This window comes from Sorex fumeus, unplaced genomic scaffold (assembly GCF_029834395.1).
Source record: "Sorex fumeus unplaced genomic scaffold, SorFum_2.1 ptg000003l, whole genome shotgun sequence".
Lineage (NCBI taxonomy): Eukaryota > Metazoa > Chordata > Mammalia > Eulipotyphla > Soricidae > Sorex > Sorex fumeus.
Window position 1 is genome coordinate 27,961,485 of NW_026606060.1, and position 20,890 is coordinate 27,982,374.

General features: G+C 38.2%; 1 protein-coding gene across 1 annotated transcript in view; it reads left to right on the forward strand.

Moving 5' to 3' along the window:
• Positions 1-20,890, forward strand: part of ACSS3 (acyl-CoA synthetase short chain family member 3) — a 208,562-nt gene that overhangs the window by 58,404 nt on the left and 129,268 nt on the right. Inside the window, exon 3 of the mRNA XM_056117936.1 lies at positions 18,808-18,996. Coding sequence (XP_055973911.1) covers positions 18,808-18,996 — 189 coding nt within the window. The remainder of the gene's footprint in view (positions 1-18,807; positions 18,997-20,890) is intronic.

A 20,890-nucleotide genomic window follows, 5' to 3' on the forward strand; every position in this document is an offset into this window, starting at 1 on the left:
GAGAGTAACTTGGGTTACCCATTTAAATGTGATTGCTATGGAAAACCTCTTGTTATTGAAATAGAGGAATCAGTCCTCTAGATCCAAGTATAGATCAGAAAGAAGCAGGTGAATTTTAGTATAACTCGTGTCAAACGGGCTCTGAAGAATGAATGTGGAGCACTGGGTGAGCACCGGGAAGCCCATGATGAGAGAGAAATGATCTAATGTGAGGATGGAGGATTATCCAGCTCATATAGAACTTTGTAGGTGAGGGTAAAGAATACATTATGTTTTAAATAGGTTGAAAAGTTCCTTAGTGTGAGCGAAAACTATTACTAGAGAAATCACTTTGACCTAAAGAATAGACTGGTGGGTAAAATGTGAAACTCATGGATGATGAGTGGTCCAGGAAAGAAGTGACTAGGCATAGCTTTGCTTAAATTCCCTTAGCAGTAACAGCATTTACTGGCATGTGGACAGTTCAAGGATAGGATATAATTTGTGCCTTGAGATTCTGAAAGCTATCCAACATACATATCTTTTTTTTTTAAAATCTCTGTATATACCTCCTGGGCTTAAAATAATCGGATTCAACCTTATTATAGAGCAGCCTCTTATAAATGCCCTGCTTGCTCCTCGTGTTTGAAGTATTTTATATAGCACTGCACAAGAAGGTTTCTGTAACACTGTCAAGTAGAAACCTGGAAAAAGAACAATATTTGTTATAAGTGTTTTAGTCTTTTATAATTCTATTACACTTAGAAGCTATGTGGATGATTGCTTTTATCATAAGTTTGTTTACAAGACAGAGGGGTAGTACAGTTGTCTGGCATGTGGATGACCTGGGTTTGATCTAAGCACCCCATCTATTTCATCAGGTCCTTTCACTCTCCCACCTCCACCCCTGCCTCCTCACACATACACACGCATACAAGGAGGGATCCCTGTATACAGAGCCAGGAATAATCCCTAAAAACCACTAGGTATAGTTTAAAAGCCAAAAATAAATAAATAATAAAAGTTTGTTTTAAACAAGCAAACCTCTCCTTATTTCAGACCACTTTAGGGACCCAGAGATGTGCCTCACTGATAGAGTGGGTGCCTTGTATGCATAAGAAACTAACTTTGATCCCTGGTATTGTCCTTGTTGCTGAATGTGATCTTTGGTGTCATAAGTACAGCCCATAGCTTTTAACAAGTGGGGCAATCGTCTATATATATGTATATATATATACTTGCATATACATATATATATATATATATATATATATATATGTAAGGCTGAAGGCTAAGTTGCTGAAACAATGATACCCAATACTATAGTGGCATTAACTTTTTTGTAATTGTGTTTCTCATCCTTTGATGACCAGAGTCATTTTGCCACGAATAAGATGAAGTCTTAATGTGCTTTTATGTGTAGTTCACTTCCCTAATCTACAAACTTAAGGAAGTTGAGGCAAAGTCATATGTATTCCAACTCTTGGGCTGACGGTAATGAATGCTGACATGCTGTGTTCTAAGATCCATACCCAAAGCATCACACTTGTTCTTCTTGTGTATTACATTAGACCACCAAGATTTACACCTCCATAAATAGCCAGAAATGACCTTATCAAGACACATCGCTCTGCATGTGGATTATTTCTAGCCAGAGGTATTTGAGATCCTGCCAAATCAGAAAAGATTTTTACCACCAATCTACATACCTAACAGAATGAAAATTTTGGCTATTATGCATATTTAGAAATGGCTTTCCGTTGGAGAAACCTATGTGACAGTGCACACCTGAGATTACGATCTATGCACCTTTCCTCATGCAATTCTATTTCCTCTCTCCGTGAAACCCTGAGCCGATAGGCCATTCATTATAGAAATCCTTATTTTGGTTTTATTTACTCAAACACCAGGGTTTTCAACCTTTCATACACTGAATAATCAGAATCAGCCTACAGAGCAGTGATTGTAAACTCCTCCTGGAGAATTGATATCCATGTGGATTATTCAGATATAAGACATTTAACTTGTTCTTTTTGCCAACTCAGATGTATGGTGTTAATTTGATTGCTCTACCAGCACGAGAGGAAAGCAGAAGTAAAAAGGGAATATTTCTTTTTTTCTTTCTCTATTTTTTAAAAATTTATCTTATTTTTATAAAGTTGTTCATTATAATTTATTACATTAAATATTCCAACACAAATCCCACCACCATTACACCTTCCCACCACCATTATTTCTAATTTTCCCAATCACCACCTAAGCCTGCCCCAAGAGCAGGCCCCAATAATTTATTTTATATTGCTTGTTGGCTGGAGCGATAGCACAGCGGGTAGGGCGTTCGCCTTACAAGCGGCCAACATGGCCGACCCGAGTTCGATTCCTCCGCCCCTCTCGGAGAGCCCGGCAAGCTACCGAGAGTATTCGATATGCCAGACACAGTAACAACAAAAGTCTCCAATGGAGACGTTACTGGGCCCGCTCGAGCAAATCGACGATCAACGGGAGGGCCTTTACCTTTACCTTTATATTGCTTGTTATGAATAATCCACTAAAAACGATCAAAAAAGTTTCCTTAGAAGAAAGTGTATGAAGATTGTTATGCCTCACCCTGGAGCCTGGAGCCATTAAGTCCTCATATGGAAGATTACTTACATATTACAGGTTGAGCCTTGTTTGGGAGATAGATAGATAGATAGATAGATAGATAGATAGATAGATCAAATTCAGATTCTTCGTGCTTTACACCACATTCAATGTGGTGCGCTACTCCTGGTAAATCAGTAATGTACAGTATGAAATATACTGTACATTTCATTCCCACTCTTATACCATCAGCTTTAAGGAGATTTGGATGGGGGGCTGTCTGGAATAAACAAGTTGTATAGCTGGGTGGACCTTAGTGAGGAGTTTCTACCACAACTACTCTTATTTTATAGGCAAAATAAATGTGATCTACTACTGTCAGTAAATAATGAATGTAGGGCAGACATTCCCTAATGTATTTGTCCTATTGCCTCCTTTTGAGAACACAGTACAAAACACTTAGGATCCCCTTCCCCTGACAACTGAAAAAAAATCTCCCTGCAGTTGTACCTGAGGCTACTGCTGCCCTCCTGTGTCCTTCCAGTGTGCCCCCAGCAAGTGGCAATCCAGCTTTGGAAGACACCGATCTAGGCTAACAATTATGCTGAAATGAAAGTCTCATAGGTAATGGGCTAGAACTAGGTAGAGAAGGAAACCCTCAGGTTTATATGCACTTCTCATTCATATATGGAGTGCCTTTATAGTATCATTCACTGTGGTAACATATTGAGAGACATTGTTCATGGGTTCCAGTGGTTTCCAGATTCCCAGGTAAGTAAAACAAAAGCAGTGGTGTGACAACACAAAAGTAAACCTTAGGGCATTTGTAACAGAGTCGAAGAAGATGCTAGCCTGGTCTCAATGTGTCAGAGACTGATTTGTTGTAGAAGTGACACATCAGCTGAGCCTTGAATGGAAGAGTAATCTGTGCCCTGCTCATAACCGTTCCTTTCAAGCCTTCCTAAACAACAGATACATCCTAAAGTAGGATCTGATAGAGGTAATAATGGAAAATAAAGCTGGTTTTGCTGACCTCAGTCTTAGACCAGCAAATTAATTTAGTGGGAATTGAAAAAATATAAGTTACTGAGTAAGAAAAAAGGAAGACCGGCAATTGTTAAATGTAAGGAAGAATATGACAGAAAACAAATATTCCCCTAAGTGCATGTGCAGGGAATTGATAGGTTAATATTTTTATCTGTTGATTAACACCTGCATCTGTCATATAGTGAGCAACTTTTAGATAACTGAGTCTGTCAATAGCTTTCAGCTTCGACCTTTAATAATTAATGTGTAAAATTATGAAAGAACTTGACTTGGCATAATTTTCATAGCTAGTAGATGATAAAGCTAATTAACATAAATGGAAATATTGAGTGACTTAATGCAAATGAAAGTAGGTGTATAGAATCATTTTAAGTATGAAATAACATTTTTCATATGATACTTTAAAAATCAATAAGTATATAGATAGGACAAATGATGCTATTAATATTTTAATTCATTTGGCAGCTTTATGTTCACATTTGTGCACTCAGTAATAATTGAGTAAAATAAATTTTGATAAGTCTATGAAATGTGCATGGAATATAGTTATTATCACTGCTAGGGATCTTGGGGAAATTGATTATTCACTTTCACTCATGCCATACTTTCATTAAGGATAACCTTACTTTTATTACAAAACCAAATTATGTTCACTAAATCACTTGTATATCATAAGCAAAATAGAGGGTATTTAAATAAATTACTGGTATGTATGGTCTTCTGAATAACTTTATTTACTAGTCTATGTATTATAAAATGCATAATAAAACACTAAAATTATGCATGCCTCCTTTTTGTTGATTGATTTTAGTTCTACTGGAATACACCCAACTATTACAATGATCTCATGGCCTTGTGTTTTTTATGGATACTTAGAGCATTTTCTATGATCCCTTCACAGCTCTTGACTGATTTTTAGGATGAATTGGCCAACAAAACTACAAAGGTTGAGGCAATCTGATGCTGAGAATGTATGTGATGTGCTCAGACTAGCTGCCATGTTTTATATACTGTTTGTTAAAATTGTATTTGTTTAATTAAAGCATTGATTAATTAGTGCAGAACTGATTTAAATCATAGAGCTTTCTGTTAACATCTTTTTTTTCTTTTATTTATTTTTTAATTATTATTGTTATTTTTGTTTTTGGAGCAGACTTTGTGGTGCTCAGAATTTACTCCTGGTTCAGGGGTCAATCATCACTCATTGTGGGGCTCAGGGGACTCTATGGGTTACCTAGGATTGAACCTGGTTTGGCCACATACAAGGGAAATGTCCTCCCTATTGTACTATCTCTCTACTTCCTTCATTTGCTTCTTTTATATTTACCTTTCTTTACGATAAAAAAATGTTTTAAGTGGGGCTGGAGAGATAGCACAGTGGTGACGTATTCCCTAAAATGCCTCAGTTCTCTCATTAGTAATTAGTCTTTGAACTTCCATAAAGCCCTTTGTTACACAATCTTCTGCTTCAGTGGAGTACCATGATCTCTGGTCCTTATTTTTTAACATGCTTAGATTAGAAAGGCAAGTTTAAAAGATAGTGAAATTGCATGTGTGCAAAATATTCTAGGCTAAGCTAATTTCATTTTTTCCTCATCAAAATGAAAGCTCAGAGGTTGGAGAGATAATGCAGTGGATGGGGTGCTTGCCTTTTATGTGAACTTGGCAGCCTCTATGGTCTCTGGAGCCTTCCAGGAGAGATCCCTGAGCACAGAGCCAGGAGTAAGCCCTGAGCACTGTCAAGAGTGGCCCATCTCACTCCCCCATAAACAAAAAAAAAAGGGAAAAAAAGAAGAGAACAAAATGAAAATACAACTGAGAATTCATGGGTATAGTGAATACCTCCAGACAACAGTTTGAGAAATACTAAATTGAACAATATATTTAGTCAAGAGAAAAGAATTGGTTCTAAATGACAGCAGGAGTTAATGCTGTTTTAAAAAAATATTCTCTGCTAGCCATTTAGTGCAGCGTTTGTTGAAGCTGCAAAGCAGTTGTTTTAAAATAATGGCTTTCATATTTCACATGGTTATTGCTCTATAAAAATATGTGGAAAAATTATTGTTGTTATAGAATTTATGTTCATTGATGGCATAGAGCCACATCTAGGTAATTTAATATTTAACTGAATATTTAATAGTTTATTAGCAGAATTTATAAATTCTATGATTTTTCTTTTCCTTCTTTCTCTTTTTTTGGCCTATACCCAGAGGTGCTCAGAGATCACTCCTGTTGGTGCTTAGGGACCATGTGGGGTTCTGGGCATTAAACCTAGGTTAGCCATTGCAAGGCAAGTGCCCTGACTGCTGTACTATTTCTCTGACCCCCATTTTATTCCTTTTTATACATAATTGTGAAAAAAATTGTATGGCATTTTTCTATAATTGATGGAACTGGAGAGTGTCATGAAGTGAAATGAGTCAAAAGGAAAGATATTATGTAGAGGCTAAAGAAACAAAGCGAAGGTCTAGATAAGAACCAATGAAAATAAACTCTGAGAATTTCTAATAGAAATTATCCTGAAAAAGATGGGCTTGGGAAAATTCTGGGAGGGCTAGGGAGTAATGGGTAAATGAAAAGGGATGTAGAGACAGAAGTTGAGGGATACTGATACTTTGTTGATGGGTGTGGTGCAGTAGCATGGTAATCTTTAGACATCATTATTAATGCTATTGTCATCCATGATGCCATAAATAAAGATAAATTTTGCATGTTACCACATTATATGACAGTTTTCATAATGCCTACATAAAATTATATAAAGGAACAATATGAAAATTACTTCTAGTGGTTTTATTTTCTACTTCATTTTTCTCTCAGTGGGCTATATTCTCTTATCTTTGGTTTTGGGCCATACCTACAAGTGCTCTGTACTATTTCTGGTGCTGGTGACTGAATAGGAACAACCATATTTAAGTCAAGTTTCAGTTCATAAAGAGTCAGGCCAGGGCCAGAGAAGTATGAAAGGCCTTGGATGCTGCTGACTGCTGTTCAAATCTCCCTATTGCATATGATCCCCTGAACACCGGGAGTAAACTCTGAGCACAGAAAGGTATGGCCCAACCCTCCACTCTCCTGCTCCCCAGCTCCTAAACAACAACAGTAAAGGAAAACAAATACCATCTAATTAACTACAGAATAATGAAGTGATTTTTTTATTGACAACAGAGCATGATTTGGGTCAACAATCTAGAGAGGGTGCCAAGACATTTTGCAGTAGTTTCAGGCAGAGGGGATTCTTATATGATCACACAGGGGTGGGGTGTGGGTTGAGTGTTTGCTCATTTGTTTGAAACTTTTAGATAGATTGATAGGGGTCTTCAGGCAGAAAATGGGGATGTGTGGTATCAGTGTAATCCTGTTGTTCATCAATTTCCTCGAGCAGACACCAGTAACATCTCCATTTGTTCTAGCCCTGAGATTTTAGCAAGTGCCACATTAGAGGCGCTTTTAGGGTCAGGGAAACAAGACCCATCATTGTTACTGGGTTTTGGCATATCAAATACGTCATGGGGAGCTTGCCAGACTCTGCTGTGTGGGCAGGACATTCTTGGTAGCCTGCCGGGTTCTTTGAGAGCAAGAACTAGACAATAAGCGGTCTAGAGCTTGGTTTTATAGTCTCTGGGTCTTGGCCGTTGATGGGATCACACTGCCCTGGGGGCAGTTGGTGGGTGTAATGCCTACCTAGTGGAAGATGGGGGATATGGGTGGAGGAGGCCCAGTTCTGATCCGAGCAACCTTGGAGATCTCAGCCTCTGGTCTCGCACACCTGGGTTCCTCTGCCGGTTCCTTCATAGGTGAGACTCGTTCGAGCATGTGGAGAGTGGCCTTAAGCATGACTGTGGCTGGTTCCAGAGGTCTTCAGCTGCCGGGACTCTCCAGGATAGGGAGGGAAACTCAACCCTGCCCCTCTCCAAGGGGCCGTGGTGAGGACATCCAGGGAATGTGTGATACTTATAACAAATTAGCAGACAATCTTCTGTTTCTTTCCTATTCATTAATCAAGCAGGTCCGGGGTGATGCCACTATTTTGTAATCATCAGTTAAAGAATTTCCAGGTGGGTGTTCTTTCAGAGCTGGCTTTAGGGGATTGAGTGTAATTTCTGAGTGAGGCTGCTCCTCACTCTCACAGAGAAGTCTCAGCATAGCAGCAAAAACCAAGTTAGACCTTGTTTATTTATTTAATTTTAACACTATGATTTACATGGTTGTTCATAATAGTCGTTTTAGGCATTTGATTTTTTGGCAACATTCTCATCACCGGTGTGACCTTTCCTTCACCAATGTCTTCAATTTCCCACTCACCCACCAAGAACACCTGCCCCGTTAGCAGACACCAATAAATTTAGTTCATATTGCTTGCTACAACAAAATGACAAATGGAATTATCAAAAATAGATCAATAAAGGAATTTGTGATAATTGTTACATTTCACAATGGTGCTAATAAAGTCATTGAGGATTTACTGAGTCAGTTGGTGCTAGTTGTGTCTTTTGTGTTTTTGTTCATTGAGCATAATGAATTTCTATATAACATTTCCATCAAGTTGTAGTGCTCCTACTGGGTTGTCAGAAATATGAAATATGAAGGTGTCACATGGCTGTTTATATAGCTGTGCATGCCAGAAACTGTAGATCTGGAATGATGCAGTGGCTTGGCAACTTGATGTGGTTCAGTTGTAGAGCTAGGCCGTTTCTTTGCCTGAAGGTAGGTGTCTGTTATGATGGGGTGCTGCTGGGCCTTAAAGCACGCAGAGGAGGCGAGTCTACTTGGAATGATTAGGTGCTTGGCATTCTTTTCTAGATCTTGTTTGATTCAGAGTAGGTGCTGAGATAGAATAAGGACTGAAGTTGGCCACTCACTTAACCGAGAACCGAGCCTGTAAATTTCTAACATCGATTCCTCAGTAAGGCAGTGGAAAACTGAATCCTTGTTGACTGCCCTGTGTTACGCAACCTCTCTGCTCTAAGATCTTCCTGGGGTGGACTTGCACCATCTTATGAGCCCTTTTCCCTTGATTTCTGTTTGGCTTGCACTAAAATTCTGTGCCTTGAGGCACGACAGCCCTTAATCAGGAGTGCACTGCCGGAAATCCTTGTGCAGTTCCTGAGGCAAAGTGTTGGCGTGTTTCTTGGCAGTGGGCAGGGTTGTAACTAGATTTGTTTTTGTGGGTCACATCCAGCTGTGCTCAGGATTTACACCTGGCTCTGTGCTCATGGACCATCCTTGGTAGTGCTTGGGGGACCACATGTGGTCAGCTATGTGCAAGGCAAACAAGCACCTTAAACCCTGTACTATGCAGCCCTCCTGTATGCATTTATAAACTTACTATTTACTTAGCCCTGTCCTTTTTTTTTTAAATTACATGCACAATAGGCACATATAGCAATGGTAGGCATCAGTTATATTTTCCATTATTTTAGACCTTCAGCTTCCCTCTGATGCATTTATTTTGTCACCAATGGCTTGTTTACTGAAAATGCTATTAATTTTGAATTGAGCTATGTTGATATGTAACTTGCGGCTGGAGCGATAGCACAATGGTAGGGCGTTTGCCTTACAAGTGGCCAACTTGGCTGACCCGAGTTCGATTCCTCTGCCCCTCTCGGAGAGCCCGGGAAGCTACCGAGAGTATCTTGCCCATACGGCAGAAACTGGCAAGCTACCCGTGATGTATTCGATATGCCAAACACAGTAACAAAAAGTCTCATGATGGAGACGTTACTGGGCTCACTCGAGCAAATCGATGAACAACGGGAGGACCGTGATTATGATATGTAACTGTTTATGATTAGGAGTACAATAACATGCTTCTTCAAATGCATACTATCACAGAAAACCCACCAACACAGTACAATTATCACTCCATTACACCTAATGGACCCAATTTACCCTTGATCACTCCTCCCCTGCTCTCCTAGATACTAAAGTTCTGCCATCAGATTCCAAGGGCTTGTTTTGATTTGGATTTGTGCCTTGTTTGATTTTTTTTATATCTCATATATGAGAGAAGGTATCTAGGATTTATCTTTTTTCTGACTTGTTTTACTTAAGAGACAGGGACTCTCTCCAGTTATAACCTTGTTGTCATAAAATCACAATATTTCATCACTCTTCTCTCCTCTCCCTTAACCTCCCTTCCCGTCCCTTCCATCTCTTCCTCTTCTCCATTTTTATTCTCCCCTCCCCTCAACTCCCCTTCCCTTTCCTTCACTTCATTTTTGTTTTCTGCTCTATTTGGACCACATCTAATGGTGAGGCTCATTGCTTGGGGGACCCCACAGTTGTTGGGGGACCATGTTGTTCCAGGGATAGAACCCAAGCTTCTGGCTCAAAACATACACACTAACACTAGCCCTTTGAACTATCTCCCAGTCCAAGATTCCATCTTTTCTAATAACTTCTTAGTATTGTGTTCTGTACATGTCTGGTACTACACTTTCTTTATCCATTCTATCACCTGTGATTGGACTCCAGCAATGTTGGCTACTGTAAGTAGAGCTCCATTATTCATTGAGGATCATATATCTTCTTGGAATTATGTTCTTATGCATTTTAAGCTCTCTTTTCATAAGGTGTTATTATCAAGGAATACTGATTTAATAATATAATTAATGATAGGTAATTTAATTAATACTCTAACTTTGATTTGTATATAAATTCTATGTGTCAAATAATTTAAAAATAATTTCAATATAATTTAATAAATTGTATTGCTCTTTTAAGTTGCAGTGTATGGAAAGTAAAAAAACAAAAAAGCGCATTTATTATCAAGTCTGTGAACACATATATATGAGAAATGTAGGATTGAACAAATTTTCTGTGAATTGTAGTCTGAAAATCAAATATTTCTTGAAAGCACACAGATTATTGAAATAGTGGTTGAGTCTAAATGGATTAAACAATTTTTCAATTCATTTTGCTTGTGATTATGTAGTCTTAAAGTGAACAATTATTGATATAAACGTGCTTGTGAAGAAAATGCAAATGAGAACAGTTATTATTCATAGAAACAAAACTTTATCTCAGAATACAACTTTGTTTGGAGATAATTTTTTGAGAAGAAATGTAGTAGTAAATGTGTTAACCAACTGTCAGATAATGGTTTGGAATATTGAATTTTATATTCTTTTTTAAAATTATAGTAGAATTCTATTTAACATATGCAATATATTATTATTTTATATAGTGATGATTTGCTCGAGCGGGCCCAGTAACGTCTCCATTGGAGACTTTGTTGTTACTGTGTCTGGCATATCGAATACTCTCGGTAGCTTGCCGGGCTCTCCGAGAGGGGCGGAGGAATAGTTTGAATATTAATTATGTTTCTCCCTTTTGAGAGAAAATTACTCTTCTTTCATAAAATTGCTACTACATTTCTGCTTCTAAAGGATCTCTTAGAATTAAATTGACTTTTTATTATGTCTTTAAATGAGGATTAACATAATGGAATAGCCAATAACATTACTGTTTTAAAAAGTTGCGTTCCTGGAAGTGTGCTACATGTAAATATTTCTATCCCTAGAAGATTTCTTTACAAAATACAGTTTCAATATCATTTAGATCTTTGTTAGAGTTAGTAAAACTGATTTTTTCACAGATATATCCCTAAATGCAAGTTTCACACATTCCCAAAAGAATAAACCTTTGGTAATCAACTTTCATCTCTTGGGGAGGGTGGTTTCTAAGAGTGTGTATGATGCTTGTTTGTATGTGTGATAATCTAATTTAATATTTTAATAAGTATAATGGAGGTATTTTTGGTAATCCTCTCTTTGTGGAATATTCTACTTCAAAAAACGTCATGTACTTAATTTTAGTAAAGTATTTTCAGAGATTATTTTTTAAAATTACTTATATTTTCTGTTTGATTAAACTAGGTTTTGCAATGTAAAATCATTGAAAATTGTAAAAATTTTCTTGTCTTCTTTTTCATACAGTTTTCCTTGACATTGCCCTGAGGTTGTCTCTGATTGTTAGGCTTTTTCTATGATTTGAACACCAATACTCTCTTTGTCACTAAATATCACTTTCTTGAGATGGACACAGTTGCAGTCTGTGAATAAAAGTGTTTATTTATGTCAAAAAATTGTGTTCATTCAGTTTTGAAATGTATATATTTCTTATGTGCATTTGACCATGAAATTATAGTAACCAAGAGACTAATTTTGAATATTTCTCAAGATATATAAAACTTATTAAATGTATTTTAAGTTTATTTATAAATATATTTTTATTTTATAATTCTAAAATACCATTTTGACTTGTATCAAAATTCTTTTATATTTAACACCAACTCATGAATATACAATCACAACCACGACCATCCTGTTGTTTGTCGATTGCCTCAAGCAGGCCCCAGTAACGTCTCCTTCGTCCTGGTCCTGAGATTTTTTCAAAAGTGCCATATTCAAGGCTCTTTCAGGGTTAGGAGAATGAGACCCATCATTGTTACTGGTATTTGGCATATTGGGTATGCCATGGGGAGTTTGCTAGACTCTGCCGTGTGGGCAGGTTACATTCGGTAGCCTGCCAGTTTGTTCAAAGTAAGAATGAGATAATAAGATCTCCTGCGGCTGCGAATGCGGCCATGCGCTTCCGGGAGCTGGGTTTTATAGTCTCTGGGTCTTGGCCGTTGATTAAATATAAAACATAATTTATTTTATATTTAACACCAACTCATGAATATAAAATAGCATTGTATAAATTATTATATAATAAAAGTATCGTGTAATATAAAAATTACTTAAATATTTGAATGTGACTCCAGCATTTTTTAAAAAAAATTTATTAGTGAAACACCATGAGGTATTTGTAGACTTACAAATTTTTGTGCTTGTGTTTCAATTATACAATGATCAAGTACCCATCCCTCCACCAGGACTCCAGCATATTTCTATCACTCTTTCTTAGTAACTCTGAATTTCTTTGTTTTGAGAACCTTGTGCTCCCCATTTTGGTATTTGCAAATTTGATTTCAGTGTAGGAACTATCTAAATGGAATTAATAACAAAATAATTGCATATTAAAATGGCTTTAAATTTGTACCAAAATAATGATTAATTCATCTATTCTCTAGTGGAAACAAAGCAAACAATTTGTATCTAAAAGAATCAATGAACATATTCATTTTTCTTTCTACTGGCTTTGTTCACAGGACTGTTACCTTCATTCTAGCAGAGTAGTCTTGCCATGATTGTAGGAGATGTGTATTTCCTTTGGCATTTGACTCAAAACAATTTTAATGCTGTATGGCTATTATAATACTGTTAATTAGGTGCGAAATTAAAACACTGTTTTTGGGATTTGTTTTTGGGGCATTGTACTCTCCGAGAGGGGTGAAGGAACCGAACTCAGGTCAATTTCTCCTCCCCTTTCAGAGAGCCCGGCAAGCTACCGTGAGTATCTTGCCCGCACGGCAAAGCCTGCCAAGCTACCCATGACGTATTCGATATGCCAAATACGGTAACAAGTGTCACAATGGAGATGCTACTGGGCCTGCTCGAGCAAATCGATAACAACTGGGTGACAGTGACAGTGACAGTTTTGGGGGCGTCACCTGGCTGTACTCAGGGCTTACTCTTGGCTCTGCACTCAGGAATAACTCTTGGCAAGCTCAGGGCACCTATGGAATGCCAAGGATTGAAGCACGGTCAGCTGTGTGCCAGGCCTTCCTAACTGCTCTATGATCTCTGATCTCTCTGGCTCCAAATTAACACACAATTTTGAGAAGACTTAATCATTAGTATGAATTGGACAAACGACACATTATTTAATTTTTTCTTCAGCTGAAAGGGTAAGATTAAATGAGTTGTTAAAATATTTTCTCTTTCAATAATGACAAAAGTCAGAAATTAACACTCAGATATTTATGGTAGGGAAATAATATAACACTGAATAAAAATAATGTCTATTGTAACTCACCTTAGTAACTTATCATTTGAAAATTGGTAAAAGTAGGGTGAATTATGAGACAGTAAGACTCAAATTGCCTGCCCTGTTGATGATCTTAAACTTGTTGGTCACTGGGATTTTTAGGTTTTTGTTTCCTCTTATTTCTTGTTATCTACACTTTGAAATGATTTTGTGTCTGAGACAAGAGTTAAATAGTCTACTTAGGGTTTTCATATTAACTAACTCCAGATTAATAGTAAATATTAATTTGTAAATTACTAGTAAATTAATAGTATTAATAGTAAATTAATAGTAATATTTATAAATAAAACGTCGTCACATTACATATGAATCAAGGTCCTGTTTTTTGATCTGAGCTAATACTTTATTTCTCATAGACTTTTTATTAGAAGTCTCACCAGAAACTAAATTACTTATCTACTTAAATAGCCTTAGTTTATAAGGTACACTGGACATTTTAATGGTGTTATATTTATTCCTGGGAATTAATGAAAAGGAAATATTCTCTATTGATCTTGTGGGACTTGCTTTTAGAGCTCTGATGTTAGAATGGCATCAAAATACTAAACCGGGGCTGCAAGAAGCAAGGTTAATAAGACTAAATCACCGCCATCTAGTGGTTAAACAGACCCAGTGCAGACTGAGGGTTGCCTTGGGGTCATGGTTAACAATGAAAAAGCTTTCAACAGCCATGCAAATAAAATGAATGAAAGAAGTGGGGAAGGAAAATGTCAATTATTTTAAATTTGGTGAAATAAATTCGAGTCATGTTTCAAGTGGAATGGTGAGTTTTGATAAACCTAGCAGCTGACCATTAGCTTCACTGGATAGTTATCATTCGAGAATGCAGGCCTTTTTAGACCTTTTAGAGACCTTTCAGTTTTCCTTGAGAATTCAGAAATCAGCATGGGTATATGTCTTATTTTATTACATCGGTTTGTGTTTTAAGATGTGACATAACCCCTCCTCTTGCCCCCCACCACACACACTTCTTGATTAAATCTTGAATGACTTCAGTATTTTTCAGAGGGCAGAATGATTTTGGATATATTCCAGCAACATTGTGGAATGAGACTGGAATATAAAGCTGCTGAATTGTTGCTGGGTTGGGTCTTGGTTAAAGGTATTTTAATGCAACAACAGACATTATTAACATGCCACTCTTGTAGCTGTAAGTAAACCAGTGCTTGATGGTCTCTCCCAAGTGTGCTATCTCTTCCGTGGGAAACCCAGTAAAATCTCACAGCTCCAGGCCACTTTCTGCAGGGACTACATTCTGGGATATGTGGATCTAACTTTACATGTTGCTCTTGGTTTCTGAGTGGCACATAATTTGATTTATACTACTTGGGTGGATGTTTCTTGAGCTTTGGGTTCTTAAAAACTAAAACTAAACCAAAAACAAGATGCAGTAAATTATGGTTCATGATGTAGGGAAGAATAAAACACTAAGAGGGTCGGTTGTTGCTTTTTATTCTGACCCTTTTTACCTCTTCCCCAATTTACCCAGAGCCAGTGAATAAAGAGGAAAAGGAAGAATAGTCAGGGTTTAGAGTCTTTTAAATTTGATCAAAAAGTAGGAGAGGCTGCATGAAATGAAAAGAACCACAAATAGCCATGTGGCCTAATTCCTTTTTGCAAGGCCACCACTCTTGATGATCTTGGTTTTGTTTCAGTTCCCATTTTCTTCTTGTTGGTCCTCAGTACCATCCCGTGTGGCTCTCCCTAACACCACCGTGTGCTGCTTTCGCTGCCTGAAATAGTATGCTCAGGTAGCCACTTGTTCTCAACCCTTTATTGCTGAAACAGCGCTTTCTTTAGTGCTGTGGACTCTGATTGTTTTCCTGGGAATTACATCTTCCTTGGACTAGAGTGATAGCACAGCGGTAGGGCGTTCGCCTTACAAGCGGCCAACATGGCTGACCCGAGTTCGATTCCTCCGCCCCTCTCGGAGAGCCCGGCAAGCTACCGAGAGTATCTCGCCCGCACGGCAGAGCCTGGCAAGCTCCCCATGACATATTGGATATGCCAAACACAGTAACAACAAAGTCTCCAATGGAGACGTTACTGGGCCCGCTCGAGCAAATCGACGATCGACGTCGATTTACCTTTACCTTTACTATATCTTCCTTCTCCTTTTTTTTTCTTTTCTGCCCTGAGTCTCTTCCCTTCCCTCACTTTCATGGCACCAGTTACCATTTGACACCCTATATGCTTTATTTAGGCTTATTGTGTTTCAGTACTTACAGTACAAAAGGTTCTCTGAGACTATAGATTTTTGTTTGCTTAGCTTTACTGACGTGGGCCAGAGCCATAGCATAGTGGATAGGGTGTTTGCCTTGCATGTGACTGGCCCACGTTCAATTCCTCAGCCCCTCTCGGAGAGCCCGGCAAGCTACTGAGAGTATCTCGCTGGCATGGCAAAGCCTGGCAAGCTACCCGTGACGTATTTGATATGCCAAACACAGTAACAACAAGTCTCACAATGGAGATGTTACTGGTGCCCACTCAAGCAAATTGTTGAACAACGGGAGGACAATGCTACAGTGCTATTTTTACTGATATACCAGAAAACACGGTCTGGCTTATATTGATACTCCTTTGTGCAAATTTTTGGTGATGACATGAACTTATTCACTGTGTGGATATACTACCTTCAGAGTGAGATATTTGACCCTGGGAAGGTTTCTTGTATGTGTGAGCTAATGAACTATTTTATGTTTATCACTAAAAAATTGAAGAAATTTGAAGAAATACATATTAAGAGGAAAGAGATAGTTTTTATATTTGGTCACCAAAATACAGATTTATTTATTTATTTATTTATTTATTGAATCACTGTGGGAAAGGTTACAAAGCTTTCAGGTTTAGGTCTCAGTCATGCAAATATCAAACACATTTCCCTTTACCAATACTTATTTTTTACCATGAAGAACCCCAATAAAACCCCACCCCCACCCCTCCCAGTCCCTGTGAGGCAGATGAATTCTAGTTAACACTCTATCTGCTTTGATTAGATTCATTGTTTCAATAAAAGATTCACCACTATTATTTAGAGTTTACCCCCCCCCCAAATCAGACATGCTGAAAAAGCATTGTGAAGTGATTTGCTTTCTACAGCTGGGTTCAAGAATTAAATGTTGGTTTTGGATTTCTGCTATTTTACCTATTGACCCTGGAAGTATTTCTACTGAAAGTCAGATAGTTAAGAAATTGGTTTCTGTGTTCTGGAGTCGTGGCCGTGCTGGAGAGCCGCTCGTGGGGGGCAAGTGGTGGCCTTGGTAGGGCGTGAAGGGCGGACCGAAACGCCCCCCCTTCCCATGAGGTTTTAGTCGCCCCCACACCCCCGGCTCATACCTGCTGTCCACAAGGCTCCCATGCGGCCGCCATCTTTCTTTCCAGAGAGGAGAGGGCGAATGGGGCAACACCCTTTCCCCTCCGGCAGACTTGATGGCCTGGATTAACGCATAGTCCTTTCACTTTTCTGCTCCAAGCTGCCGGGTTCTGCATTAAGTCCTTGTGCTTCTGGGGCCGTGGCTGTGCTGGAGAGCCGTTCATGGGGGGCAACTGGTGGCCTCGGTAGGGCGTGAAGGACGGACCGGAACGCCCCCCCGCCTATGAGGTTTTAGTCGCCCCCACACCCCCGGCTCATACCTGCTGTCCACAAGGCTCCCATGTGGCCGCCATCTTTCTTTCCAGAGGGAGGAGGGCAGAAGGGAGCAACACCCTTTCCCCTCCGGGCAGACATGATGGCCTGGATTAAAGCATAGTCCTTTCACTTTTCTGCTCCAAGCTGCTGGGTTCTGCATTAAGTCCTTGTGCTTCTGGGGCTGTGGCTGTGCTGGAGAGCCGCTCGTGGGGGGCAACTGGTGACCTCGGTAGGGCGTGAAGGATGGACCGGAACGCCCCCCTTCCCATGAGGTTTTAGTCGCCCCCACACCCCCGGCTCATACTTGTTGTCCACAAGGCTCCCATGCGGCCGCCATCTTTCTTTCCAAAGAGGAGAGGGCGAATGGGGCAACACCCTTTCCCCTCCGGACAGACATGATGGCCTGGATTAACACATAGTCCGTTCACTTTTCTGCTCCAAGCTGCTGGTTTCTGCATTAAGTCCTTGTGCTTCTGGGGCTGTGGCCGTGCTGGAGAGCCGCTTGTGGGGGGCAACTGGTGACCTCGGTAGGGCGTGAAGGACGGACCGGAACGCCCCCCTTCCCATGAGGTTTTAGTCGCCCCCACACCCCCGGCTCATACCTGCTGTCCACAAGGCTTCCATGCGGCCGCCATCCTTCTTTCCAGAGAAGAGAGGGCGCAAAATACAGATTTAAAGTAAACCAAAAAATTAGTGTCTTTGGTGCTAATATGGATGGGACCTATATATATTGTCTATAGATAGTATAGAAATCTATAAAGGAAAAATTATTGGCTTCAGGCAGAAGAAAGAGAAGGAAATATATTCAAGAACAAAAGACTTTTGATGGTATCATGCCTGTAGATAGACTAATTCCTGACTTCTGGTGAGCTATTTGTTATCTCTGAGTCTTATTTATCTTGCTTTAAGAAAATTAAAAATAATACTAATATTAAATATGCATATTTATCATATATATTTAAAATAGTTACAATATATTAAAAATATAAAAATATATATTTGCATATATACTTATGTTCCTTTCTTAGCACATAGTTCCTTAGTAGTTATCCCAACACAAAGTTTTAATTGTTTTCTTGTTCACTTAATAGATTTATTTTTAGAATAAAAGCTTCTAGAAGGATATATTACAAAAATTATACATTCCAACATTGAATACACTCAGCACATAATAGTTGTTCAGAAAATCCATTTTTGAATGAATAAGCAAATATAAGCCATGTAGTCCATAGGGCATTAATGACAGTAAGTTGGTCTGTAGTCAAAGGTCATAATACATAACTACATTAATACTCTTATTATTGTCTTATTGTTGTATATGTATTACTAATTCTTTATTTTTTCTTTTTGTTTTCTCACCATACCTAGCACTACTTGGGAATTACTTCTGAATGTGTGGTTAGAAATCACTCCTGGCTGGGTCAAGGAACCATTTGGGGTAACAGGGATAGAATCCAGGTCTCCTACATGCAAGGCAAGAGCTGTACATACTGTACTGACTCTTTGACTCCATTAATTCTTATTAAATCCAATACCAAGAGAATGATCTTTGGCATTCTTGTGTCAATGTCTTAAGAAGTTTGAAGAAATAACTCTCAGAATACAGCTCACTGATTTAATGATTTTTGTTTCAGGTGTCTAAACTTGCTGGTGTTTTGGTCAAGCATGGCGTCAAGAAAGGCGACACTGTGGTTATATACATGCCCATGATCCCACAGGCAATGTACACCATGCTGGCATGTGCAAGGATAGGAGCTATCCACAGTCTCATATTTGGGGGATTTGCATCTAAAGAACTAAGTACTCGCATTGACCATGCAAAGGTAATGCTTTATTTCTGTGGTTAGGATTGGGGGGGTGTCAACTTTTGCTTACAATTACATATAATTGTACAAAGAACAGCTGTACTGTACTATAAATGACTCTTTTTTAGAAGACTCTTTTTAAGAAGAAATTGGTGCTCATTGCATCCTGCTTTCAAATGGAATTTTTTAGGTTTTACTTTTCTTTGACATATTTGTTAATAAAATAATGAATTTTGAGTCAATTTTATGTGAAAGGCATGTTCTGGGTGCTTTGAGGAATGTAACATAACTGGTTTGCCTTTCAAGTTAGTTTGCAATATATTTGGGCACAAAAGACATATATATGAAAAGTAGCTAATAAATAATATGTTGACTTAGCATCCATTTATGTGCCTGATGCTCTTGTTGGAAGTGAATGATGGAGGATAATTATCAAATAGATAAAACACATACTAATTTTGTACTATACATAATATAATATATATTATATTATATATAATATAATATAATTTTGTACTATACATAATATAATATCATCCAGGAATGATGGTGTATCACAGTATTTGAGAGGCACTATCAATCATAAAATTGATCATACACCATGACCAAGTGGCATTCAACCCGGGGATGCAAGGATGGTTAACATTTGCATGTCAATTAACATGATTCATAATATCAATAAAATAAAAAGAAATCATCTGATTATATTAATAGATACAGAGAAAACATTTTATAAGATTTAGCACCTGTTCAAGATGAAAACTCAACAAAACGGGAGTCAAAGGTTAACTTTCATCAGTATAGTCAAAGCCATACACCACAAGCCTATGGCAATACTTATTCTCAATGCGGAATAATTAAAAGCCTTCCTTCTAAGATCAGGGAGAAGAAAAGGTTGCCCACTTTCACCACTTCTATTCAATATAATGCTGGAATTACTTGCCATAGCAGTTAGGGAAGAAGAAGATATTGAAGGTAACCAGATAGGAAAGGAAGCAGTCAATCTTTCACTATTTGCATATGACTTGATACTATATTTAAAGAACCCAAAAGTCTCTACCAAAAAACTCCCAGAAACAATAGATTTGAATAGTGGAGTTGAGGGTTACAAAATCAATAACCAAAAGTCCATGGTTTTCCTATATACAAATAATGGAAGAAAAAATTGATATTAAAAAAATCCTATTCACAGTTGTGCTTCAAAAAATCAAGTTGTTTGGAATCAACTTAATTAAGGAAGTAAAGGACCTGTACAAAGAAAATTGCAAAAACACTGATTCAAGAAATAAAAGAGGACATAAGTAAATGGAGATGCATCCCCTGCTCATGGATTGGAAGAATTCGCATTGTCAAAAACCCCCCAAAGCATTATATAGGTTCAATCAGTCCCTATAAGGATAAACATGACATTTTCCAAAGAAATTGATCAGATATTCCTGAAATTCATATGGAACAATAGAACCCCATGAATAGCTAAAGCAATCCTTGGGAAAAAAGAAGATGGGAGGCATCAACTTCCCCAACTTCAAACTGTACTACAAAGTAGGTAGTAATTAAAACAACATGATAGTGGAATAAAGAGAGACCCACAGATCAATGGAATAGAGTTGAATATCCTGACACACACCTTCAAATATATGATCACTTAATCTTTGATAAGGGAACAAGAAATATGAAGTGGAGCAAAGAAAACCTCTTTAACAAGCTGTGCTGGGAAAAATGGACAGCTGCATATAAAAGAAAAAAAAAACGAACTTAGACCCCCTATCTAATGCCATGCACGTAATGTTTATAATTAAAGAGCAGAGGGTCAGCAAAACTTTGTACATTTCCAGGTGGAAAATATTTAAGAAATTGCAGGTCAAGTCGGTTCTGTTGCAACTATTCAGCTGTTCTGTGAGAGCATGAAAGC